At 44.4% G+C, this 27,385-nt stretch overlaps 1 protein-coding gene across 1 annotated transcript in view; it reads right to left on the bottom strand.

The window, feature by feature from the left end:
* LOC134909954 (interleukin-20 receptor subunit alpha-like) overlaps positions 1-23,062 on the bottom strand; it is a 100,651-nt gene extending 77,589 nt beyond the window's left edge. The window contains exons 1-2 of the mRNA XM_063917411.1: positions 22,775-23,062; positions 14,007-14,048 (exon numbers count right to left, since the gene is read on the bottom strand). Coding sequence (XP_063773481.1) covers positions 14,007-14,048; positions 22,775-22,826 — 94 coding nt within the window. The 5' untranslated portion in view covers positions 22,827-23,062. The remainder of the gene's footprint in view (positions 1-14,006; positions 14,049-22,774) is intronic.
* Between the last annotated feature and the right edge of the window lie 4,323 nt (positions 23,063-27,385).

Raw genomic sequence — 27,385 nt, 5'->3', positions numbered from 1 at the left:
AACGCAGCCACGGTAAGTCTTGAAATACGCATGGCCCCTGTAGGAACAGGTCGTCTCTGAGAGGAAGCGGCCAAGGATCTTCTATGAGCAATTCCTGAAGATCCGGATACCAGGCCCTCCGTGGCCAAACTGGAACGACGAGTACTGCCGGAACTCTTGTTCGTCTTATGATCCTCAATACTTTTGGAATGAGAGGAAGTGGAGGGAACACATATACCGACTGACACACCCATGGAGTTACCTGGGCGTCCACTGCACTGGCTTGGGGGTCCCTTGACCTGGAACAATACCTCAGAAGTTTCTTGTTGAGGCGAGACGCCATCATGTCTATTTGAGGAATTCCCCAACGCCTTGTCACTTCTGCAAATACCTCTTTATGAAGAGCCCACTCTCCTGGATGGAGATCGTGCCTGCTGAGGAAGTCTGCTTCCCAGTTGTCCACGCCCTGAAGGAAGACTGCTGATAGAGCGCTCACGTGCTTTTCCGCCCAGCGGAGAACTCTTGTGCCCAAACGGCAACGTCTGAAATTGGTAATGATAATCCTGCACTGCAAATCTCAGGAAAGCCTGATGTGGAGGATATATCGGGACGTGTAAGCAGGCATCTTTTATGTTGACTGACGCCATAAAATCCCCCCCTTCTAGACTGGAGATCACTGCTCGAAGAGATTCCATCTTGAACTTGAAAGTTTCCAAATACAGATTGAGGGATTTTAGGTCTGACCGAGCCGTCCGGCTTTGGTACGACAAATAGGCTCGAATAAAACCCTTCTCCCCGTTGGGACGGAGGTACCGAAACAATGACACTCTGTTGACACAGTTTGTGTATCGCAGCACTCACTACATCCCTCTCTGGGAGAGAAACTGGCAAGGCTGATTTGAAAAACCGGTGGGGGGGCACCTCCTGAAACTCCAGTTTGTACTCTTGGGACACTATGTTTAACACCCAAAGATCTAGGCCCGAATGAAACCAGACCTGACTGAAGAGTCTGAGACGCGCCCCCACCGGCACGGACTCCCGTAGGGGAGCCCCAGCGTCATACGGTGGACTTGGCAAAGATCGGGGAGAACTTTTGGCCCTGGGAGCCTGACACAGCAGGCGACCTTTTTCCCCTTCCTCTACCTTTTGAAGCTAAGAAGGATGAGCCTCTTCCTTTTTTGTATTTATTAGGCCGAAAGGACTGCATCTGATAATGGGGTGCCTTTTTCTGTTGTGCCGGAACATACGGAAAAAAAAGACGACTTACCCGCTGTAGCGGTAGACACCAGGTCAGCGAGGCCATCACCAAACAAGACACTATCTTTATAAGGGAGAGCTTCCATAGCTTTCTTGGAGTCGGCATCAGCATTCCATTGATGAATCCACAGCGCTCTTCTGGCCGAGACTGCCATGGCATTGGCCCTTGATCCCAAAAGGCCAATATACCTCGCCGCATCCTTTAGGTAAGCTGCAGCGTCCCTGATATAACCGAGAGTCAACATAATGTTATCCCTATCCAGGGTATCCATGTCAGATGCCAAATTTTCAGCCCACTTAGCAATAGCACTACTCACCCATGCCGACGCCACGGCCGGTCTGAGGAGTGCACCCGTAGTGACATAAATGGCCTTTAAAGTCGTTTCCTGCTCACGATCCGCAGGATCCTTGAGGGCAGCAGTGTCGGGAGGCGGAAGCGCCACCTTCTTGGACAGCCGTGACAGAGCTTTGTCCACATTGGGAGATGACTCCCACTTTTCCCTGTCGTCAGAGGGGAAAGGATATGCCATAAAAATTCTATTGGGGATCTGCCACCTTTTATCAGGCAATTCCCAAGCTTTTTCACAAAGAGCGTTCAGTTCATGAGAGGGGGGAAACATCACCTCGGGTTTCTTTCCCTTATACAAACAAACCCTTGTATCAGGAACAGCAGGCACTTCAGAAATCTTTAATAGCCACAATCATGTACTGAATACTCTTAACCAATTTTGGATGTAAACTGGCCTCACTATAGTCGACACTGGATACAGAGTCCGTGTCAGTATCCGCATCAGCTATTTGGTTAAATGAACGCTTTTGCGGTCAGCGGTTGACCGAAAGTAACCTCACCGCTGACCGCAAAGTTCCCACCATTGGCTATAATGGAGCGCATAGGCGCTACATTGTATCTGTGCCATGTGCTGCCTGACAGACACTACAGGAGCACACAGCCAATCAGGAGAGTGCCACGACGTGGTGCTCCCTGATTGGCTGAAGGGACCCTCTTTGACACGAGTCAGGGGGGGGTCCTGGCAGTCGGGGAAAGGGGTCCCATGTGTAAACATGGGGCCCCTTTCAGTGTGTGGTCGGGTTTCCGTTTTATTATTTTGCCAAGTACGTGGATTATACAAAGAACAGAAGGTACCCTGGATTATGTGAGTATAATTTTTTACACAGGTACCCCTAGGATTCTACATGGAGAAGAGGACCGAGCCTCGTGGGAACATAGGTAAGTATGTGTGTATGTTGGTGTGCATGTATGTAATAAAGTTGTACTTTCACGGTGTGTGTGTCCTGTTTTTATTGGGGTATTTTTTTAGTAGTAGTACTACAGGTACCAGTGGGCCCGGTTTTCCACCGCATGCTGGTACTTGTGGTTCTCCAAGTACCAGCTTGCGGGGGAGGCTTGCTGGGACTTGTAGTACTGCTACTAAAAGCAATATTCACATTTTGTAAACAAGGCTATCAGCCCCCCATCCGCCGCCCTTGGATGGGGGGGACAGCCTCGGGCTTCACCCCTGGCCCTTGGGTGGCTGGAGGGGGGGACCCCTTGATTGAAGGGGACCCCACTCCTCCAGGGTACCCCGGCCAGGGGTGACTAGTTGGGGTTTTAATGGCACGGCTGCAGGGACCGATATCAAAGTGTCCCCCGGCTGTGGCATTATCTCCCCAGCTAGTGGAGCCCAGTGCTGGTTTCAAAAATACGGGGGACCCCTACGCTTTTTATCCCCGTATTTTTGGAACCAGGACCAGGTGCAGAGCCCGGTGCTGGTTGATTAAATATGGGGGAACCCCTGTCATTTTTTTCCCCATATTTTTTCAACCAGGACCGGCTCAAAGAGCCCGAGGCTGGTTATGCTTAGGAGGGGGGACCCCACGCAATTTTTTTTTCAGATTTTACACTAAACAGACCCTTTCCCATAGATAACCATGCACAGATCTCACTGATCCGTGCATGGTTATCCAAACTCGACTGGAAAAAGCAGGTCTATTTTTTTGCTGCTTTTTTTAACGAATCAAAAAAAAGCAGACCCGCACTTGAGCACTCAGAAACTAACACCCAAATACGAATGAATAGTGAATTCCCGTATTCTATGAAATAACAGCCGCGTTTGACCGATGGTCTATTCATTCGTATTTCGGAACATTGTCATTCAAACCATTCCGAATAGACCAGACACTGCCGAGATTGGTGCTTAGTGAATTCCCGGATTTGGACTTAGAAAAAAAAACACAAATCGGCCAAACTCGGATTTTTAGTAAATACTGGCCAGAGAGAGAGTATGCCAGCACACACCCCAGCGCTATATAACCCAGGAATCACACAGTAACTTAGTGTTAACCCAGTAGCCGCTGTAATAATGATTTTTGCGCCTAATTATGTGCCTCCCCTCTCTTTTGTACCCTCTTCTACCGTGTATCTGCAGGGGAGAGCCTGGGGAGCTTCCTCTCAGCGGAGCTGTGGAGAAAAAATGCAGCTGGTGAGTGCTGAGGAAGAAGCCCCGCCCCCTCAGCGTTTATGTACAATATTATGTCCCGCGTTTATGTACAATATTATGGCGGGGGCTCATACATATATACAGTGCCCAACTGTATATATGTCAAACTTTTGCCAAGAGGTCCTAATTGCTGCCCAGGGCGCCCCCCCCTGCGCCCTGCACCCTTACAGTGACCGGAGTATGTGGGTGTAGTGTGGGAGCAATGGCGCACAGCTGCAGTGCTGTGCGCTACCTCAGTGAAGACTGAAGTCTTCTGCCGCCGATTTCGAAGTCTTCTTGCTTCTTTCACCCGGCTTCTGTCTTCCGGCTCTGCGAGGGGGACCGCGGCGCGGCTCCGGGATCGGACGACGAGGGTGAGATCCTGTGTACGATCCCTCTGGAGCTAATGGTGTCCAGTAGCCTAAGAAGCAGTACCTATCTGCAGAGAGTAGGGCTGCTTCTCTCCCCTCAGTCCCACGATGCAGGGAGTCTGTTGCCAGCAGAGCTCCCTGAAAATAAAAAAAAAAACCTAACAAAATACTTTCTTACAGCAAGCTCAGGAGAGCTCACTGAACAGCACCCAGCTCATCCGGGCACAGATTCAAACTGAGGTCTGGAGGAGGGTCATAGAGGGAGGAGCCAGAGCACACCAGAATCCAAATTCTTTCTTAAAGTGCCCATGTCTCCTGCGGAGCCCGTCTTTTCCCCATGGTCCTTACGGAGTCCCCAGCATCCACTAGGACGTTAGAGAAATACTGTATTATAATATAATACTGAGTGCGCTGTTATATAGCCACGCCCCCACCTCGGCGCACTGTAGTCCCGCTCAATTTTAAATATTTATACTGGCGGGGGCTGATATTTAGTGCCTAGGCACTTATAATATGTCTCTTTGACAGTTATACTGCCTCAGTAACATGCTGCCCCGGGCGCCCACCCTGCGCCCTGCACCCTGCAAGTGCCGTTGGAAGTGTGTGTGGGAGCATGGCGCGCAGCGCGACCGCTGCGCTCTACCTCGTTACTGAAGTCTTCTGCCGTCACTGAAGTCTTCTTTCTTCTATATACTCATCCGGCTTCTTTCTTCTGGCTTCTGTGAGGGGATTGACGGCGCGGCTCCGGGAACAAGCAGCTAGGCGCACCAAGTGATCGAACCCTCTGGAGCTAATGGTGTCCAGTAGCCTAAGAAGCAGAGCCTTTAACTCAGAAGAAATAGGTCTGTCCCCTCACTCCCACGAAGCAGGGAGCCTGTAGCCAGCAGGTCTCCCTGAAAATAAAAAACCTAACATAAAGTCTTTTCACAGAAACTCAGGAGAGCTCCCCTAGTGTGTGTCCAGTCTCTCTGGGCACAGAATCTAACTGAGGTCTGGAGGAGGGGCATAGAGGGAGGAGCCAGTTCACACCCATTCAAATTCTTATAGTGTGCCCATGTCCCCTGCGGATCCCGTCTATACCCCATGGTCCTTTTGGAGTCCCCAGCATCCTCTAGGACGTAAGAGAAATATAATTTAAGAGTAAAGTTACATAAGAGGATGAATACAGATGGGCCCACATTTATCTTGACCTTTAATAGGATTAACTGGCTGTATTGTTCTCTGTATTGTATTGCAGCTGAGAACAACAGATGAAGGGTTTATTCTAATAAGTCATGTTGTGCCTAGGCGCAGAAAACTAGTCAAGATAACCCATCTGTACATTTATCATCTGAATTTAAATACATAAAGATAGTAAAGAATTATGATACTAGTTGGACTAAGATAATGAACTTGTTGCTTGAAAAAAAAAAACATTTGTAGAAGGAATTAAACCATGTTGAAGTTTAAGGAGAGTTTGCACCACATATAGATATATTGGCTGAAATTATGAATACTAGTCAACCGCGTTGCTCGTAATCGAGCCCAATTTTTTTTTTTGTGTTCTACAATGTGTTCCTCTTAAGTTTATTGTATCCCGAAATTTAACTATATCCCGAAAGTGTAAACTTTCAGGATGCAGTATTTAGAAAGAATTCATTATACCAACTGAATTTAGGGCAGAAAAATATTGGTAAGGACTTCACTGCAATTTATAACTCAAAAGGAAAAAGCGCCCCCCCTCCCCCACCACTTATTGACCACTTATCACTCTGTATTGGGAAGACAGTGCCGTAGGCCCAGGGCCATCCACAATTCTAGTGGCATTCGTGCAAGGATTGGTGGTGGTCATACAATCAGAGCGGCGAGGCAGTATTCTCTACCTGCCTCCCAGCCTGCCTCCAGACAGTGAATGACTCTCAGCATGCTGACTGGTGTATGGCTAGAGCTATCCACCAATGAGAGCGCTGACATCCATTCACTATTTGGAAGCATGTAGAGAGGTGGTGTAGGACTGCAGGAGGGAAAAGTTATGATTTTTCTTTATCTTGTTCCCATGAATGTGAGGGTAGAGACCTCAGTGCATTGCTTTGCCCAGGGCCTACAATGCTGTTAAGGTGTTATGATTCCAGCACTCCTGGTCAGAGGAGATCTTATGGCAAGGACCGGAGCACTGGAACGGAATGCTGGGGAAGGGAGCAGAAAAGAACAATAGCCCCTGGCGCCCTAACTCTGTTGTCTCACCCGTGCTGTCAGAAATCCCTTGCGAGACTATGGTTTCTTGAGCCCTTGGCAGCCGCGTTTGAAGGGCGGATTATGTCTGCCCAACTTCGATGCCCCCCGGTCTTAGTGAGAGACAAAGGGAAATCCGAGACAGGATGATAACAAGAGGCAATCTAACTAAACAAACAAGCCAGGGACTACGAGCTAACTAAAAACCTAAAGTATGTGCGGAGAAACCGCCAGGGAAAAGGACAACCAAAATCCACTTGTCCAATACTCCTACCCGGCACCGCCGAATACCAGAGTGGACCTGTGGAAGCGGAACCCTCCGCAAATGCTCCAAACACAAAATATAAAAGGTAAAGCGGCCGAGCCGCAACACACGGCAGAGCCGCGACTCACGAACACCACTGGACGTTAAACGGTGATCAGTCAGGACTCCAGGGACGAGATGACAACTCCCGAGTACAGGACTTCAGAGAACTGGAATGACCGGTTACAGCAGGACTGGAAACAGACTCTCAGCAAACAAAGGCAGCATGCAGGAAGCTATTACCGGCGTCTGTGAGAAGCCCTGGGAGTGTATTTAACCAGGAGTCCTCCAATCAGCTGCAACAAGGACTGATTATAATAAATGCCGTGCAGCTGCCTTGCTGCATGGCCAGAGAGCATGTGAACCTATTACTACAAAAAACCCAGCAACGGGGAACGCGGTCCGCCAGTGACGTCCCCGTTGCTAGGGTCCGTGCGGCTCAGCGCGCCCGGCGTCTAGCGTTGCTAGGGAGCCGGCGGCTGTACGCGCACGGCGTCTCTAGTTGCTAGGCGCCGGGCCGCGCAGACAAGCGGACCCCGGCGCCTAACATAAGGTGGCCCTGTCTAGGCCCACAACAGCTATCTTTCAGTGACCACTACTAGTTCAGAAGGCATGAGCTAGCATTATGTGGTTAGTAGAACAGTTATATTCTCCAAGCTTAGTGTTCGTGGCGGGTATGGGTCATTTGATCGACAAGACTTAGGTCGACAGTCATTAGGTCGACCACTATTGGTCGACATGCATTAGGTCGACAGGGTCACTAGGTCTACATGGTCATTAGGTCGACATGTTTTTTTTTTTTACATTTTTTTGGTGTCATTTTCTTCGTAAAGTGATGGGGAAACCATCATCGTCATGCTTCGGGCAAGATGCCTCACTTTGCTACCTCTGCGCTTGGCACAGGTTACCGTTCCCAACTTTAGTCCACGTGGATCGTAAAGTATGAAAAAGGTAAAAAAATTGAAAAAAATAAGAATTTACTTACCGATAATTCTATTTCTCATAGTCCGTAGTGGATGCTGGGACTCCGTAAGGACCATGGGGGGATAGCGGCTCCGCAGGAGACTGGGCACAAAAGTAAAAGCTTGAACTAGCTGGTGTGCACTGGCTCCTCCCCCTATGACCCTCCTCCAAGCCTCAGTTAGGATACTGTGCCCGGACGAGCGTACATAATAAGGAAGGATATTGAATCCCGGGTAAGACTCATACCAGCCACACCAATCACACCGTACAACCTGTGATCTGAACCCAGTTAACAGTATGATAAACGAAGGAGCCTCTGAAAAGATGGCTCACAACAATAATAACCCGAATTTTGTAACAATAACTATATACAAGTATTGCAGACAATCCGCACTTGGGATGGGCGCCCAGCATCCACTACGGACTATGAGAAATAGAATTATCGGTAAGTAAATTCTTATTTTCTCTAACGTCCTAAGTGGATGCTGGGACTCCGTAAGGACCATGGGGATTATACCAAAGCTCCCAAACGGGCGGGAGAGTGCGGATGACTCTGCAGCACCGAATGAGAGAACTCCAGGTCCTCCTCAGCCAGGGTATCAAATTTGTAGAATTTAGCAAACGTGTTTGCCCCTGACCAAGTAGCTGCTCGGCAAAGTTGTAAAGCCGAGACCCCTCGGGCAGCCGCCCAAGATGAGCCCACCTTCCTTGTGGAATGGGCTTTTACAGATTTTGGCTGTGGCAGGCCTGCCACAGAATGTGCAAGCTGAATTGTACTACAAATCCAACGAGCAATCGTCTGCTTAGAAGCAGGAGCACCCAGCTTGTTGGGTGCATACAGGATAAACAGCGAGTCAGATTTCCTGACTCCAGCCGTCCTGGAAATATATATTTTCAGGGCCCTGACTACGTCCAGTAACTTGGAGTCCTCCAAGTCCCTAGTAGCCGCAGGCACCACAATAGGCTGGTTCACGTGAAACGCTGAAACCACCTTTGGGAGAAATTGAGGACGAGTCCTCAATTCTGCCCTATCCGTGTGAAAAATCAGGTAAGGGCTTTTATAAGATAAAGCCAGGGCTAACAGCATTACCACCTTCCATGTGAGATATTTTAATTCCACAGTGGTGAGTGGTTCAAACCAATGTGATTTTAGGAACCCCAAAACCACATTGAGATCCCAAGGTGCCACCGGGGGCACAAAAGGAGGCTGTATATGCAGTACCCCTTTGACAAACGTCTGGACTTCAGGCACTGAAGCCAGTTCTTTTTGGAAGAAAATCGACAGGGCCGAAATTTGAACCTTAATGGACCCTAATTTTAGGCCCATAGACAGTCCTGTTTGCAGGAAATGTAGGAAGCGACCCAGTTGAAATTCCTCTGTAGGGGCCTCTTTGGCCTCACACCACGCAACATATTTTCGCCAAATGCGGTGATAATGTTTCGCGGTTACATCCTTCCTGGCCTTTATCAGGGTAGGGATGACTTCTTCTGGAATGCCTTTTTCCTTCAGGATCCGGCGTTCAACCGCCATGCCGTCAAACGCAGCCGCGGTAAGTCTTGGAACAGACAAGGTCCCTGCTGGAGCAGGTCCTTTCTTAGAGGTAGAGGCCACGGGTCCTCCGTGAGCATCTCTTGAAGTTCCGGGTACCAAGTCCTTCTTGGCCAATCCGGAACCACGAGTATAGTTCTTACTCCTCTCCTTTTTATGATTCTCAGTACTTTTGGTATGAGAGGCAGAGGAGGGAACACATACACTGACTGGTACACCCATGGTGTTACCAGAGCGTCCACCGCTATTGCTTGAGGGTCCCTTGACCTGGCGCAATATCTGTCCAGTTTTTTGTTGAGACGGGACGCCATCATGTCCACCTTTGGTTTTTCCCAACGGTTTACCATCTCTTGGAAGACTTCTGGATGAAGTCCCCACTCCCCCGGGTGAAGGTCGTGTCTGCTGAGGAAGTCCGCTTCCCAGTTGTCCACTCCCGGAATGAACACTGCTGACAGTGCTAACACATGCTTCTCCGCCCAGCGAAGAATCCTTGCAGCTTCTGCCATCGCCCTCCTGCTTCTCGTGCCGCCCTGTCTGTTTACGTGGGCGACTGACGTGATGTTGTCCGATTGGATCAATACCGCCTGACCCTGAAGCAGGGGTTTTGCTTGACTTAGGGCATTGGAAATGGCCCTTAGTTCCAGAATGTTTATATGAAGAGATGTTTCCATGCTTGACCACAAGCCCTGGAAATTTTGTCCCTGTGTGACTGCTCCCCAGCCTCTCAGGCTGGCATCTGTGGTCACCAGGATCCAATCCTGAATGCCGAATCTGCGGCCCTCTAGTAGATGAGCACTCTGCAGCCACCACAGAAGAGACACCCTTGTCCTTGGCGACAGGGTTATCCGCTGATGCATCTGAAGATGCGATCCGGACCATTTGTCTAGAAGATCCCACTGAAACGTTCTTGCATGGAATCTTCCGAATGGAATCGCTTCGTAAGAAGCCACCATTTTTCCCAGGACCCTCGTGCACTGATGCACTGACACCTGGCCTGGTTTTAGGAGATTCCTGACTAGCTCGGATAACTCCCTGGCCTTCTCCTCTGGGAGAAACACCTTTTTCTGGACTGTGTCCAGAATCATTCCTAGGAACAGGAGACGTGTCGTTGGAATCAGCTGCGATTTTGGAATATTTAGAATCCACCCGTGCTGACGTAACACTAACTGAGATAGTGCTACTCCGACTTCTAACTGTTCCCTGGACCTTGCCCTTATCAGGAGATCGTCCAAGTAAGGGATAATTAAAACGCCTTTTCTTCGAAGAAGAATCATCATTTCGGCCATTACCTTGGTAAAGACCCGAGGTGCCGTGGACAATCCAAACGGCAGCGTCTGAAACTGATAATGACAGTTTTGTACTACAAACCTGAGGTACCCTTGGTGAGAAGGGTAGATTGGGACGTGGAGATAAGCATCTTTGATGTCCAGAGACACCATATAGTCCCCTTCTTCCAGGTTTGCTATCACTGCTCTGAGTGACTCCATCTTGAATTTGAACCTCTTTATGTAAGTGTTCAAGGATTTGAGATTTAAAATTGGTCTCACCGAGCCGTCCGGCTTCGGTACCACAAACAGCGTGGAATAATACCCCTTTCCCTGTTGTAGGAGAGGTACCTTTATTATCACCTGCTGGGAATACAGCTTGTGAATGGCTTCCAAAACTGCCTCCCTGTCGGAGGGAGACTTTGGTAGAGCAGACTTCAGGAACCGGCGAGGGGGAGACGTCTCGAATTCCAGTTTGTACCCCTGTGATACTACCTGCAGAATCCAGGGGTCCACTTGCGAGTGAGCCCACTGCGCGTTGAAATTTTTGAGACGGGCCCCCACCGTGTCCGAGTCCGCTTGTAAAGCCCCAGCGTCATGCTGAAGACTTGGCAGAAGCAGAGGAGGGCTTCTGCTCCTGGGAAGAGGCTGCCTGGTGCAGTCTTTTTCCTCTTCCTCTGCCCTGGGGCAGAAATGAGTGGCCTTTTGCCCGCCTGTACTTATGGGAACGAAAGGACTGAGTTTGAAAAGACGGTATCTTTTTCTGCTGAGAGGTGACCTGGGGTAAAAAGGTGGACTTTCCGGCCGTTGCCGTGGCCACCAGGTCCGATAGACCGGCCCCGAATAACTCCTCCCCTTTAAACGGTAATACTTCCATATGTCGTTTGGAATCCGCATCCCCTGACCACTGTCGCGTCCATAACGCTCTTCTGGCAGAAATGGACATAGCACTCACTCTTGATGCCAGGGTGCAAATATCCCTCTGTGCATCACGCATATATAGTAATGCATCCTTCAAATGCTCTATAGTTAGTAATATACTGTCCCTATTCAGGGTATCAATATTTTCAGTCAGGGAATCCGACCACGCAACTCCAGCACTGCACATCCAGGCTGATGCGATTGCTGGTCGCAGTATAACACCAGTATGTGTGTATATACCCTTCAGGATATTTTCCAGCCTTCTATCCGCTGGTTCTTTGAGGGCGGCCGTATCAGGAGACGGTAACGCTACTTGTTTAGATAAACGTGTGAGCACTTTATCTACTCAAGGGGGTGTTTCCCAACGTGCCCTAACCTCTGGCGGGAAAGGGTATAGTGCCAATAATTTTTTAGAAATTAGCACTTTTTTATCGGGGGAAACCCACGCTTTATCACACACCTCATTTAATTCATCTGACTCAGGAAAAGCTACTGGTAGTTTTTTCACTCCCCACATAATACCCTTCTTTGTGGTACTTGTAGTGTCAGAAATGTTCAATGCCTCCTTCATTGCCGTGATCATGTAACGTGTGGCCCTACTGGACATTACGTTTGTCTCCTCACCGTCGACAGTGGACTCAGTATCCGTGTCTGGGTCTGTGTCGACCCATTGAGGTAACGGGCGTTTTATCGCCCCTGACGGTGTCTGAGACGCCTGGACAGGCACTAATTGATTTGTCGGCTGTCTCATGTCGTCAACAGTTTTTTGTAAAGTGCTGACATTGTCACGTAGTTCTTTAAATACAACCATCCAGTCAGGGGTGACATCACTAATACAGGCAATTGCTCTGCTTCCACATCATTTTCCTCCTCATACATGTCGACACAATCGTACTGACACCCAGCACACACACAGGGAATGCTCTGATAGAGGACAGGACCCCACTAGCCCTTTGGGGAGACAGAGGGAGAGTTTGCCAGCACACACCAGAGCGCTATATATATCTATAGGGATAACCTTATATAAGTGTTACTCCCTTTATAGCTGCTGTTTATAATTTTAGCTGCCAATAGTGCCCCCCCTCTCTCGTTTTTACCCTGATTCTGTAGGGACTGCAGGGGAGAGTCAGGGAGCCGTCCTTCCAGCGGAACTGTGAGGGAAAATGGCGCTTGTGTGCTGAGGAGATAGGCTCCGCCCCTTCACGACGGCCTTATCTCCCGCTTTTTTCTGGAAAACTGGCAGGGGTTAAATACATCCATATAGCCCAGGAGCTATATGTGATGTATTTCTTTTGCCATCCTAAGGTATTTCTGTTTTTATTGCGTCTCAGGGCGCTCCCCCCCAGCGCCCTGCACCCTCAGTGACCGGAGTGTGAAGTGTGCTGAGAGCAATGGCGCACAGCTGCAGTGCTGTGCGCTACCTTAGTTGAAGACAGGAACGTCTTCTGCCGCCGATTTCACCGGACCTCTTCGTTCTTCTGGCTCTGTAAGGGGGCCGGCGGCGCGGCTCCGGGACCCATCCAGGCTGAACCTGTGATCGTCCCTCTGGAGCTAATGTCCAGTAGCCTAAGAAACCCAATCCACTCTGCACGCAGGTGAGTTCGTTTCTTCTCCCCTTAGTCCCACGATGCAGTGAGCCTGTTGCCAGCAGGACTCACTGAAAATAAAAAACCTAAAATAAACTTTTACTCTAAGCAGCTCAGGAGAGCCACCTAGCATGCACCCTTCTCGTTCGGGCACAAAAATCTAACTGAGGCTTGGAGGAGGGTCATAGGGGGAGGAGCCAGTGCACACCAGCTAGTTCAAGCTTTTACTTTTGTGCCCAGTCTCCTGCGGAGCCGCTATCCCCCCATGGTCCTTACGGAGTCCCAGCATCCACTTAGGACGTTAGAGAAAAGAGTGAAAAACACATGTCGACCTTTTTCCATGTCGACCTAGCACATGTCGACCTAATAACCATGTCAACATAATGCATGTCAACCAATAGTGGTCGACCTAATGACTGTCGACCTAAGTCTTGTCGACCAAATGACAGTAATCCTTAGTGGCCATAACCTACACCTGGGTGTCACCAAAATGCTGGTTCCACCACAGTGACAGGGGGCCAGGGTTGCTGCGCTATGACAATATTGTGCAGTATTCAGATCCAGTCACTAAAGAGAAGTCGGCAATGCAGCCAGAATCTCCGGGGTCAGCCCGGCATCTCCTCTAGGAATGCTGGGCACACCACCAAGTGAGCCTGATTCAGAGGAGTGCACAAATGCTATCGCTACTGCAATCCCGTACGCAGAGGAGTTTTGCCCCATTAATCTACACTATCTTCAGATGGCTCAAATAGGGTTGCGGTTACCTAAAAGTTTGAAAAAAAAAAGGGCAGATTAAATGGGCCGAGTGGTCTGCCATCAAATACTATGTTTACATGTAAACCACTTTAAGCCTATGGAGGCTTAATGCAGCCACTGAGCCCCTCCAGCATGTATAGCCTTAAATCCTGGACTGTTATGGTGCCTTGAGAACACTGGTTCAGAAGTAATTCTGTTATTTTATGTACTTGTTATAATGTATAGAGGTTTAGACAGTTCGATAATAACTTATTGAAAGTAATGTAGCGAGTAACAAGAGGTAAACTGCAATTTGTATATATAATAAAATGTTCCTTCAAAACAGTGAAATTGTTTAGGAGTTGTTAATGCTGATGCCAACACTTACTTGTGAAAGGATTCAATGTGGACGTCTGCAGAGGTTGAATTCCTAAAAAATACAAAAATACAACCTATGCATAAATTGTGTGATCAATACAGACATCATATATTTTATTCACATTATATTCTTCAGCATGATTATTATTATTATTATTATTATTATTATAATACTAAAAACATTGGTAGCGCCATGCTGTAGGGATGCTTTCTCTGAGTGGGGACTGGTCTTTTTGTCAAAATACAAGGAGATATTGCAGTCTGCTATAAAACTAAAGGTGCACATACACTAGACGACCTGTAAACGATGCATTCTCGTTAATGATTTCCCTTGAACTCCCCCGCAGCTCACGACAGTCCTGGGCAAACGATATAATACAATACACATAAGATATAGCTAAAGATCAGAGAGTCACTACATCCAGGAGCATGCTGTAGTTGACGATAGCTTCAGATCTCTGCAGCAGGGAAGATCAGAAGCTTAGATCAGTGGGACCGCGCATTGTGATCGTTATCGTTCAGACACCGAGCGATCTGCACTATTATGAACGATTTGTAGTTCCGATCCGTCAGAAATGGACAAATCGCTCATAATATCGTCTAGTGCATGGGTCTTCAACCTGTGGCCCTCCAGCTGTTGTGGAACTACACATCACAGTGTGCCCTACCACAGTTTTGCTATTAAAGCATGCTAAAACTGAGGCAGGGCATACTGTGATGTGTAGTTCCACAGCAGCTGGAGGGCTGCAGGTTGAAGACCCATGGTCTAGTGTATGACCCATTTTTTTGAAGCTTTGGAGAGTGATTGATTGCACGGTGATAAAGTACCAACCAATCACCTCCTAACTGCCATGTTACAGGCTGTGTTTTAAAAATGACAGTTAGGAGCTGATTGGATGGTAGTTTATCAAGGTGCAATTTAGCACTCTCCAAGGCTTGATAAATCTGGGCTTAATGCTGGGGAGAAAGGGAGACCTTTCAGCAGGACAATGATCCCAAGCAACATTGAAGTGGTTAAACAACAAAGATGTGATTGTTCTGCAATGGCTAAGTCAAAGTCTAAGGAGTTTATTTACTAGGTGTTGGATTTTAAAAGCAGCTGGATCTAGACACGGTTAAGCCCAACATTTTAAAAGGGCAATAATTTAGTAGCAAAGCATGGGAAGTCAATCCATGGGAAGCCGCCTTCCGAAGGGCGCTGCAGCCATCCGGAGGGCGCCGCCGCCGTGGCAAAATCCGCTACTGGTGGTGCCCCCCGGTGCTGGCTGTCACTGCTGTGCGGTGCGCGATGACGTCATTGTGCACCGCACAGCATTGTGGAACGGCACATAGACACTAGGGGTCATGATTGACCTCTAGTGTCTATGTGGTGCTATGGGAGAGACGTCATGACGTCTCTCCCACAGATCAGAGGAGCGGCGCCAGTGGCCGGAGATGGAGACAGAGGGCAGCGGGCAACAGCGGTTGGGAATCAGGAGCGGGGATGGTGAGTATGAATTAAAATGTTTTTTTATTTATTTATGTTTTTGTAAGCGGCGCAACTAGGAGGCACAAACGGGGGCCCAACTGTACTGGGGGCAATACCACTGAGGGCAATACCACTGGGGGCACAACTGTACTGCGGGCAATACCACTGGGGGCACAAACTGGGCACAACTCTACATGGGGCATAACTGACCACGCCCCTTTATGAAGCCATGCCCCGATTTTCGCCCGGGGCGCCACAAGGGCTAGAACCGGCCCTGGTGGCACTATTAAAACATTGCAGTCCATGAGCTTCATCCAACAACCTGAACAAATCAGCAAGAAATAATGGCCAAAAATCACACCCAAACAGTGTGCAAACTTAGTAAAAACTTACCTCAATACATTTAAAGCTGTTATTGTAGCAAAGGTGGTTATTCCAAGTACTAGTATATAGGGCTTGAATACTTATGCAAACAGCATTTTTCAGACATATTTTATTTATAAAAAAAATCTGCAAATAATGAATTTAAAACCTACTTTAGAGCCAAATTGCCACTTTTAATCTAGTCAATTAACTTTTTAGGTGGTGTAATATTTTTGCAAGTGATGATGTACACAGGAGCAGCTACAGTACCTAAGAACACTTGTACTCAGAAAATGACACGTATATACTCTCTTCTGTGAGCTGCAGAATGACTATTCCAAATGTACCATTAATAAAACAACAAGTCCCAATATTCCTATGTCTGGTAAGAATTTTTATGCATTCCCAACAGTGATGGTACATCATCAACTCCTTTTCATAGACCAAGCCCCCCCCCCACCCCCCCCACCCCCCCCACACACACACACACACACAACCCCCCACACCCCACACACTTTCCTTACAGTCATGTAAATAGCAGGCATTGTGCAGTCCAGATTATAAAGATGCTAAATGAAGACCTAAATTTAGACTGATTGGCCCCGGTATCCTGTAATGGGGCTCTCAGCCTATATGACCTCAGCCTATATGACCCACCATCTTTACCTCTCCCTCTCCCAGGAATAACACCACTGATTCCAAACTCAAAATGAACATTTAATTATTGAAGCCATTGCTTCTACCAAACTAAATACAACTCCAAAATGTTTTTATATTGTTTATGTTCCAGCGAGCCATCCTATTCAGAATATTTTATATGGTTATAAAGTAAAGCAAATGTGACAAATAAATTCAACTACAATTAATGTTTAGCTCATATGACACCCCATCATGTCATATGTGGAATTCCTTATATAACCAGCTAATCGTATTGCAAGTGAGCCCTCCAAGGTAGAAGTGCGTGCAGTGTTTCAGGCTTTTGAACATAGTAAGAAAATAAAAGACACCAACACTAAAACTGTACTACCCTGTTTGAGAATAACTGCACCATGAAAAGGAGGCGTGGTGACCCCCTTCAGGACATACCTAGCGTTTCCAAACTGTTAGGCCATCCCAACCCCTTCCCTCCCCTAAAAATGCCACGTTAGAGTAGTGTATTGGCACAAAATAGTGGGGCATAACTCCAAACTAAACTAGAATCTGGGAAAAGTCCTTATAAATGGGACAGAATCCAGATAATCAAGATGGCTGGTCAGTTCCATCTAAATTGGGACTGCTGGGAGGTATGCAAACGTCATGTAGGGATCAGACGACATTCAATGCTTCTTAATTCAAAACACATGCCTCTTCTTATTCCAATTTGAAAACAAAGCATGGGCAATAGTAAAAAATTAATCTCACCTTTTAGATTGTAAGCTCGCAAGAGCAGGGACTTCTTTCCTCATGTGCCTTTCCTTTTCTTACTTACACTATCTTATACTCCATACTCCCTTTGATGGCACCTAACCCCAGGTTTTCTATACCTGTCCTATTCTGTCCTGTACTGTAAGTGCGGTTTTCTTTTTTGCTCATTTTATTATGTACTGTGTAATGGGCGCTGCGGATCCCTTGTGGCGCCATATAAATAAAGGATAATAATAATAATAAAAATCTGTCCAGAGGTACACTGTACAGTAGTTGAGGAAGAGGAGGAGGACCATGTCAGTGTGTGACCAACACACCTTATAACCATGTTCATACAAAGCAATTTAAAGGAAGGCAAAGTGTTGAGTCTTTGGCTCATTTTACTTCTTTTATGTATTCTAGATAAAAAGTTAAGAACATTCTGTCGCTACCTCCACACACATTCTTTCCTCTTGAATATTGCTTCATGTTTCGACAATTCTGTTCTTCAAAAAAAAAAAAAGAAAGTCTCATGACACATTTATCAATGTGTTTCCTAAAGTGTGAACCATTTCACCTAACACACTTAAAGGCTTTCTGGGTACCTTGTGAAACCACTGAAACAGGATGTGTATAAAGTAAACACACGTGCAAGCCTCTAGTGAAAAACGAGTGGGATGTGAACGATACCAACATTCTAGTCCCTCCTGCTTTGCTGAAATTATACACAGCATCAACTGTCTAATTTTTCCAACACTTACATCATGATTCCTCATCTGAGAGTGTACAAAGAAGTGCAATTAAAATGGTGCATGGCCTACATCACAAAACTTACCCGTAAAGGCTAAAAGATCTAAACATGTATAGTTTGGAGGAGAGAAGGGAAAGGGGGGACATAATAGAAACTTTCAAATATACCAAAGGTTTTAACAAAGTTCAGGAGGGAAAGATTCTTCAAAGGAAGAGAAGTATTAGAACTCAAGGACATACACTGAAACTGGAGGGAGGCAGGTTCAGGGGAAATTTAAGGAAAAATTACTTCACAGAAAGGGTAGTGGATAAGTGGAATAGCCTCCCATCAGAGGTGGTAGAGGCTAAGACTGTAGAACAATTTAAACATGCTTGGGATAGGCATATGAATAGCCTTACAAAGAATTAAGGTCCAATAAGGGTTGAGATTACCTAAAAGATAAAAAAAGGGGCAGACTAGATGGGCCAAGTGGTTCTTATCTGCCGTCAAATTCTATGTTTCTATGGCCCTCATTCCGAGTTGTTCGCTCGCTAGCTGCTTTTAGCAGCATTGCACACGCTAGGCCGCCGCCCTCTGGGAGTGTATCTTATCTTAGCAGAATTGCGAATGAAAGATTAGCAGAATTGCGAATAGAAAATTCTTAGCCGTTTCTGAGTAGCTCGAGACTTACTCCTACATTGCGATCAGTTCAGTCAGTTTCGTTCCTGGTTTGACGTCACAAACACACCCAGCGTTCAGCCAGACACTCCCCCGTTTCTCCAGCCACTCCCGCGTTTTTCCCTGAAACGCCTGCGTTTTTCCGCACACTCCCAGAAAACGGTCAGTTTCCGCCCAGAAACACCCACTTCCTGTCAATCACTCACCGATCAGCAGAACGATGAAAAAGCTTTGTTATGCCGTGCGTAAATTACCTAACTTTTGAGTAAAATAACTAAGTGCATGCGCTCTGCGAACCTTGCGCATGCGCAGTAAGCGACTAATCGCAGTATAGCGAAAATCGGCAACGAGCGAACAACTCGGAATGACCCCCAATGTTTCTATTAATATCCTAACTTAAAGAATTTCACTAGAAACATGACTGGGCAGACTGTAGTGTATACTCTGTTAGAACATTACACACATAAAAACACATTAAGGATAGCCGTAAGTACTAGTTTATGCTACTGAAAATATCTGATTTGAAAATGTAAAGTTTAACTTCACACAAAAAATGTGGTACCCCAACTTAGAGGAAGCGGTCATTGCAAGACTTTCCATATTTTATGTACCTGTGCTTAGGCCATGACCTAGACAAACTGCCAATAGAGTATAAGATTTGACAATAGTTCACTATCTTTACATATTCTTATCAGATGTTCATTGGGATCTGCAGTTTTTTGGGCTGCAGTTTGTGTTGTGGCACAATTTGTCTACAACAGCTTACTGTAATTGACACAGTAAATTTCAGCTTATAGAATCACCTTCAAGCCAAAAGAATAGAAACAGCACAATGAGTATAAATCAGAGGAGTCAGGGCAGAACTACAGCTACACTGTACATCTCATTAGAGGGGAGATGTACTAAGCTTTGTAAAACGATAAAGTGCCAGCCAATCAGCTCCTAGCTGCCATGTTACAGGCTGTGTTTCAAAAATGACAGTTAAGAGCTGGTTGGCTGGAAATGTAATACTTTTCAAGGCTTAGTACATCTAGCCCTAGGGGAGATTTATCAAAGCTTGGAGAGTGATAAAGTACCAACCAGTCAGCTCCTGACATTTTACAGGCTGGTGGTGCATTATAACCTTCTACGTTATCACTTCTCCAGGCTTAATACATCTGCCCAAAATGTATCTCTCTAGCCATGATAAATCCCCCTCATTCCTCATTGTTTCTTGTAGTATTAACAGGACCACCAAGACATCTCACAGCCCCGATGTTACAGAGGGAGTGTGGCCACATCCTCTAAAACATTGCCTGTGAATATCATGCGTTTTGCACATTGCTGGAGCAGGCCCAATTACCAGGCACTTTTGCACCCCTTAGAAAGTTTCACTGTACGTATGCCTCATCTCCTCCAAACCTTGCATGCAATTGTTCTTGTACTGAGCTTTATGGTTGATTAGTTTCACAAAAGAGACCATGTGGGGGGAAAAAACAACAACTCCCAACTGTCATTTTTCAAACAAAGGCCCAGATTTATCAACCCTTGGAGAGCGATACAGTAAATTCCACGGTGATAAAGTACCAACCAACCAGCTCTTAACTGTCATTTTTCAAACACAGTCTGTAACTTGGCAGTTAGGAGTGGATTAGCTGGTACTTTATCACCGTGCAATTTATCACTCTCAAAGTCTTGATAAATCTTGGCCAAAGCTTGTAAAACGACAGCTAGGAGCTGATTGGTTGGTACTTTATCACTCTTCACTTAATCTCTCCAAGCTTTGATAAATCTCCCCAAGTCTTAGGAGCCTTTTTATTAAACCAAAATCAGACAGATACATCATTTAAAACACCATTTTTTATTTAGTATCAGGTCTATTACATAAAGGTAGGAGATATCAGATATATTTCGAACATACAGTTCAGTACAGCAGTCTACATAATTCTCAATAGGAACTGCAATCTTCACCAATTTATCAAGCTCCATATGCCCTGCACAATCTCCTACTTCACTGCTGAAGTAAGCAACGGTTGTAGAAGCTTTTAATGGGGTAGTCATCCCTAGGAAAGCCGCCAAAGAAATGTGATGTCCTAACATGACTTAAATGATACACTGGAATTTAATGAATCAGTTATTGTGAAAGTAGCAGCAATAAAATGTTAATTACCCTGCAAATACAGGTTGAGTCTCCCTTATCCAAAATGCTTGGGACCAGAGGTATTTTAGATATCGGATTTTTCCGTATTTTGGAATAATTGCATACCACAATGAGATATCATGGCAATGGGATCCAAGTCTAAGCACAGAATGCATTTATGTTTCATATACACCTTATACACACAGCCTGAAGGTAATTTTAGCCAATATTTTTAATAACTTTGTGCATTAAACAAAGTGTGTCTACATTCACACAATTCATTTATGTTTCATATACACCTTATACACACAGCCTGGAGGTCATTTAATACAATATTTTTAATAACTCTGTCTATTAAACAAAGTTTGTGTACATTGAGCCATCAGAAAACAAAGTTTCACTGTCTCACTCTCCGTCAAAAAATTCCGTATTTCAGAATATTCCGTATTTCGGAATATATGGATATGGGATACTCAACCTGTATAAGGAGTTTAATAAATAAGTCTTGTTTGCTATATAATGTCAATTTAATTTGTAAGAACAATTTACTTCCACTTCTTGCATTCTCCACTTTTAGATAACAGCTAGGATTTTATTCCCCATTCCCCAAACTTAGTTTTTCTCTACTATACTCTACTATACTGTCTCACGTTTGGTGTGTACATCGATATAGGCCCAGGTTGAGTGAATCACTGCAAAACTACTAAATATTACACATATATAATCAACATATATATTTCCCTTTTTTCTGCATAATTGTATGTATTGTTGCTATGTACTATTAGCCTAATGCAGCTAAAAGTTAATTAGCGCTGCAGACAACAGTACGTATTATTTCCAAAGGGGACTGCGGTCAGACCCCATGTACCGAACACCAAAAAGAATAGCTTTTGGAAGTTTGGTCCCATTGGTTTATGACATCCTCAAATTGTGTTAACCACTTTATGCATATGAAGGCATATTCACAGGAGAAGGATCTTACAATCCCTCCCCTGCAGCCTCCTTCTGACTTTGGTAACTGGCTCCTTGCGCACTGGCTACCAGTAAGATGGCTAGAATTTCATTCACTAATTATTATTTACTGTAGTTCCAAAAAAATAAAAATACAACCCAAATGCTTAGTTCCCTTTAATCTCTGTTAATCTTATTTTGTATGTTGTGTATTAGTTTTTAACATGCAAACGTAAAGCACTTTGAGACCTACTGGAGAAAAGTGTCATATAATCAACATTATCATTATTATTAGTGCCTATAATATGAGTAACAAATTACTCCAGGACACACACACATATTAGATAGATAGATAGATAGATAGATAGATAGATAGATAGATAGATAGATAGATAGATAGATAGATAGATAGATAGATAGAGATAGACAGACAGACAGACAGACAGACAGACAGACAGACAGACAGACAGATAGATAGATAGATAGATATACACACACAGTTTATTTTTTTAAATAAAAGACACAAACATGTTAATCAAAGTTTTTAACAAATGATTATATATATATATATATACACATACATATATATATATATATATATATATATATATATATATATATATATATATATAGTGCATCATTGAGTAAAGAGGTGCAGCATTGGATATTTTGTGACATTTAAATACTGGGTATTATTGGCCCTTTGTAAAACTGCTTGAAGCCTTCTGTTAGCACCAGAAGAAAACGTGTGCTTTGATATGCCTGTTCATAAAGATATCACAGTCCGGTTTGTTTTCAATTACAGTATATTAAACTTTGTCTAAAGTTCAGCTGCACCTGTTTTTATTGTATTACGCCATGAACGCGATAGAGCTCCCGTTGCAAATTTCCATAAGCAGCGCTGGCTGTATCAGATGGAAGCAGCTCACAAATCTTACCAATATGTACTAAACAAAATTGTAAGGGAAATGGGTATGGAAATGAGAAAGAAACTTTTATGTATGATCCTACCAAAATGTTATAAGCGTAAAGCAGACGTGTGACCGAGACTCACTCACACCTTCCATTCATGCTCTCAGTGTTTACCTGGTTCAGACTGTGGTAGTAGCAGTAATAGGAGCAGCAGAGGAATCCGCATTCTACACCAGGCTGCCAATACGATGAACCGCAGTTTGCATTATATCTTTATACACGGGGTCTTGTATAGAAAGACTCAGCTGACATGAATCGGTCCCAGTAGGGGGACATCGTGCAGACTGTGAAGATGGCACTCAGTCTCTGCTGACACTAGTAGCTGCATTAGAAACACGTGTATTCTCACAATTACATTCTATACCACTGCTGTAATTTCTCGCAGTCCCCTCCCATTTATGAATTGTACAAACTTATGTTTCCTGCTGTCATATGCCACTCCCAACATTTCCAGAAACTCATGACGCTGTGTTCTGTAGCCTGGTAACACCTGGATGATGTTTGCAAGCAGGAGGTGCGGTACTTATGGGAGGGAATAGTGTGATGATACCTACCAGGAAATATACACATTGTGACTTGGACTTTCCCTTTCATAGAGATACATACAGTACACAACAGGTTGCTCATTGCTTCAGCCACCTACTGCTGTACGTGAGAATGATGAACTTTTTTTTTTTCAGGTTGCAAAAAATAATGTGATAACAAAAGGGAGGGATGTTACTGTAACATGATTGGGGTTTTTTTTCTCATTGGTTTGTCTATTCCTCATACAATATCTAATGCCAATGCTCACATGAGGCTGAAGTTAATACATAAATAATAAGCACGTGTCAGTTTGCTGTGTAATGATCTGCTTGTGGAAGAGGAGGAACACAAAGGAGCTCATACTGCATAGACTTGAATGCACGTGTGTTCTTATTTTTAAGAAAAGCTTTCTCTTAGCATTTGTACAAAAAATTCCGTTGCTTACATCTTATATCCTGTGGACAGGCAGAAAGAAAAAGTATTCCTTTATTAGGGCACACAGGGACTAATACCATTCATTTAACTATAAGTCATCACCCTTTCAGATAATGACCACTAATGTTAAAATATAACTTTTATTATATAACGTTAATAGCTGGCGAAATATGTGAAATAAAATAATAAATTTGTGCAAGAAGTGAAAACAAAAAATTGGATAAATAAAAATAAAGTGATGTTAAAAAGCTAAACCACTGGATATGCTTGATGTATTATTCCTTATTAGGATATGTTCCTAGTTGCTATGCAGTAAATTGTTGTATTTGTAAATTATTACTCTTGATGTGTGTGCGGCTCTAATCAGACGCTCACATTCTACTGTAGTGGTGTTGAGCGGCCCCCGTTATTGACATGCCATGTGATTCTTCAATTCACAATCGAAAAGAGGCACTGGTGAATTTGCTTAAATGTATGCATTCACCCTCATTAATCCTTGCCTCATAGGTTGGTATGTTATTATAAACGGTTATATCTGTTAATCGACCTGTGCTTGTTGCATGCTCATATAATCAGAAAGTGACTGTGAGCATGCTATTATTCCACTACTATTTTGTTCAGATAGAGTAGAGAAGGATCACTATTCAAATGACCCGTAGCTGTATTTTTCTGCTACGAGTAGATGAGAGCTAATCTCCTGAGTTCAATATTTAAACTATTATCGGCTTTATAATTAGCCAGTTGAATTCATTGGATTATAGCTCCGGTTTGTTCACAAGTGACAGTCTTGTTGGTTATTTTGCAGCATGTGTGAAATTAATTAGTGAGCCATGTCTGACATGCATACTTTATTATCAATTGGCATGAGATTCCTGCCCTGAGCTTGATCAGGGATATAGTCTCAGCTCATTTTATTACACCGGATTACAAATTAAAATATGATCAGCTAGTGTCGTGTCATTTGCTTCACTGCTGACAGCTAGAATCTAGTGTTTGGTGCGGGTTCTGAGATTTTATTCTCCGCAATTGTATGCACCGGCTCATTCACATTAATTATCCATTAGTCTTTTGGGATTAATTAACAAAGTGAGTCTCACAGATTATTTGATCAGATCTCAGTGTATGTATGCTTAATTGCTATATAACGTGCTCCATCGGACGAACGCCCGTTCTTATTATATTTACAAATAATTGGTGTATTTAGGATTGTGTCCCAGATACAAACTTATTTAGGAGCTCGTTTGGCATACATCACGTCTCATAAGAGGACTCATTTGATATAACACCATGTGCTGCAGCCAGGGGCTCGGTGTCCAGCACGGACTTTTAAAAGTTTCCCCTGCTCCCCGTCACACTGAACGGCTCACTAAAATTGCTGTCATAGCACACACATGCCGCTATCTCAAATCCTTCTACCTCCTACGTACACACACATATCATTCACCTATTCTATCATAGTCCTATGATTAAGCTGTATAAGCGAAACGATCGTTAGGCTGAGCGGTACACGTGGAGACGTGTCCGTTTTATTCAGTTAAACCACTGTATGGGTGGATAAGCCCTGTAAATGTTCAATATATGCTTGATGAATAGAAATATGTTGCTAGAATAGGTGAATGATATGTGTGTGTACGTAGGAGGTAGAAGGATTTGAGATAGCGGCATGTGTGTGCTATGACAGCAATCTTAGTGAGCCGTTCAGTGTGACGGGGAGCAGGGGAAACTTTTAAAAGTCCGTGCTGGACACCGAGCCCCTGGCTGCAGCACATGGTGTTATATCAAATGAGTCCTCTTATGAGACGTGATGTATGCCAAACGAGCTCCTAAATAAGTTTGTATCTGGGACACAATCCTAAATACACCAATTATTTGTAAATATAATAAGAACGGGCGTTCGTCCGATGGAGCACGTTATATAGCAATTAAGCATACATACACTGAGATCTGATCAAATAATCTGTGAGACTCACTTTGTTAATTAATCCCAAAAGACTAATGGATAATTAATGTGAATGAGCCGGTGCATACAATTGCGGAGAATAAAATCTCAGAACCCGCACCAAACACTAGATTCTAGCTGTCAGCAGTGAAGCAAATGACACGACACTAGCTGATCATATTTTAATTTGTAATCCGGTGTAATAAAATGAGCTGAGACTATATCCCTGATCAAGCTCAGGGCAGGAATCTCATGCCAATTGATAATAAAGTATGCATGTCAGACATGGCTCACTAATTAATTTCACACATGCTGCAAAATAACCAACAAGACTGTCACTTGTGAACAAACCGGAGCTATAATCCAATGAATTCAACTGGCTAATTATAAAGCCGATAATAGTTTAAATATTGAACTCAGGAGATTAGCTCTCATCTACTCGTAGCAGAAAAATACAGCTACGGGTCATTTGAATAGTGATCCTTCTCTACTCTATCTGAACAAAATAGTAGTGGAATAATAGCATGCTCACAGTCACTTTCTGATTATATGAGCATGCAACAAGCACAGGTCGATTAACAGATATAACCGTTTATAATAACATACCAACCTATGAGGCAAGGATTAATGAGGGTGAATGCATACATTTAAGCAAATTCACCAGTGCCTCTTTTCGATTGTGAATTGAAGAATCACATGGCATGTCAATAACGGGGGCCGCTCAACACCACTACAGTAGAATGTGAGCGTCTGATTAGAGCCGCACACACATCAAGAGTAATAATTTACAAATACAACAATTTACTGCATAGCAACTAGGAACATATCCTAATAAGGAATAATACATCAAGCATATCCAGTGGTTTAGCTTTTTAACATCACTTTATTTTTATTTATCCAATTTTTTGTTTTCACTTCTTGCACAAATTTATTATTTTATTTCACATATTTCGCCAGCTATTAACGTTATATAATAAAAGTTATATTTTAACATTAGTGGTCATTATCTGAAAGGGTGATGACTTATAGTTAAATGAATGGTATTAGTCCCTGTGTGCCCTAATAAAGGAATACTTTTTCTTTCTGCCTGTCCAATACTGAATAGTTTTATTCCAGGTGCACCCCCCTAAAGATGCATTGTTAGTCCTGTTTAGGGACAAATCTATCTCTAGCTAGGGGAAAGACAATAATAAAATACCAGATATTAGAATACACTGGAGGTCTGTGCGGTCTTTTGCATTCCTAATATCTTATATCCTGTGAACAGTCGATGTTATCAGTAATCTCTTCCTAAATTGGCAACTTGAAAATATGAATTTTAATGCAAAGCCAGCAATGAAACATTTGCCTTGGACACAATAAGATTCTGTCCTATCTATCATTCTGTTTCCGTGTGTGGGCACAGATGGAGAGGAATCTGCTGGATCCCCCTCCTGTAAAATCTGTGCTGGAATATTCCAAATATGGGCTAACGCCATCTATGAGGGCTGCTGTGTAGTTGGAAATGGAGGGACCAGGGCAGATATTGCGGTCCTTCCTTAAATCCCAGGGATCCTTAATATTTGTGCATACCTGCAAATGTTTAATAAATATGTTCAGGTCTCTCATTGTCAGAGGTGTAAATGGAGGGACCAGGGCAGATATTGTGGTCCTTCCTTAAATCCCAGGGATCCTTAATATTTGTGCATACCTGCAAATGTTTAAAAATATGTTCAGGTCTCTCATTGTCAGAGGTGTAAAGTACAGTTTGAAAGTATTCTTGTAACTCCATCACAATTAGACATGGACACATTTGCAGGTGCACCACTTAGGTGGTGTATCTCTTA

Source organism: Pseudophryne corroboree, chromosome 4 (genome assembly GCF_028390025.1).
Source record: "Pseudophryne corroboree isolate aPseCor3 chromosome 4, aPseCor3.hap2, whole genome shotgun sequence".
Classification (NCBI taxonomy): domain Eukaryota; kingdom Metazoa; phylum Chordata; class Amphibia; order Anura; family Myobatrachidae; genus Pseudophryne; species Pseudophryne corroboree.
This window is presented reverse-complemented; position numbering and strand designations above follow the sequence as displayed.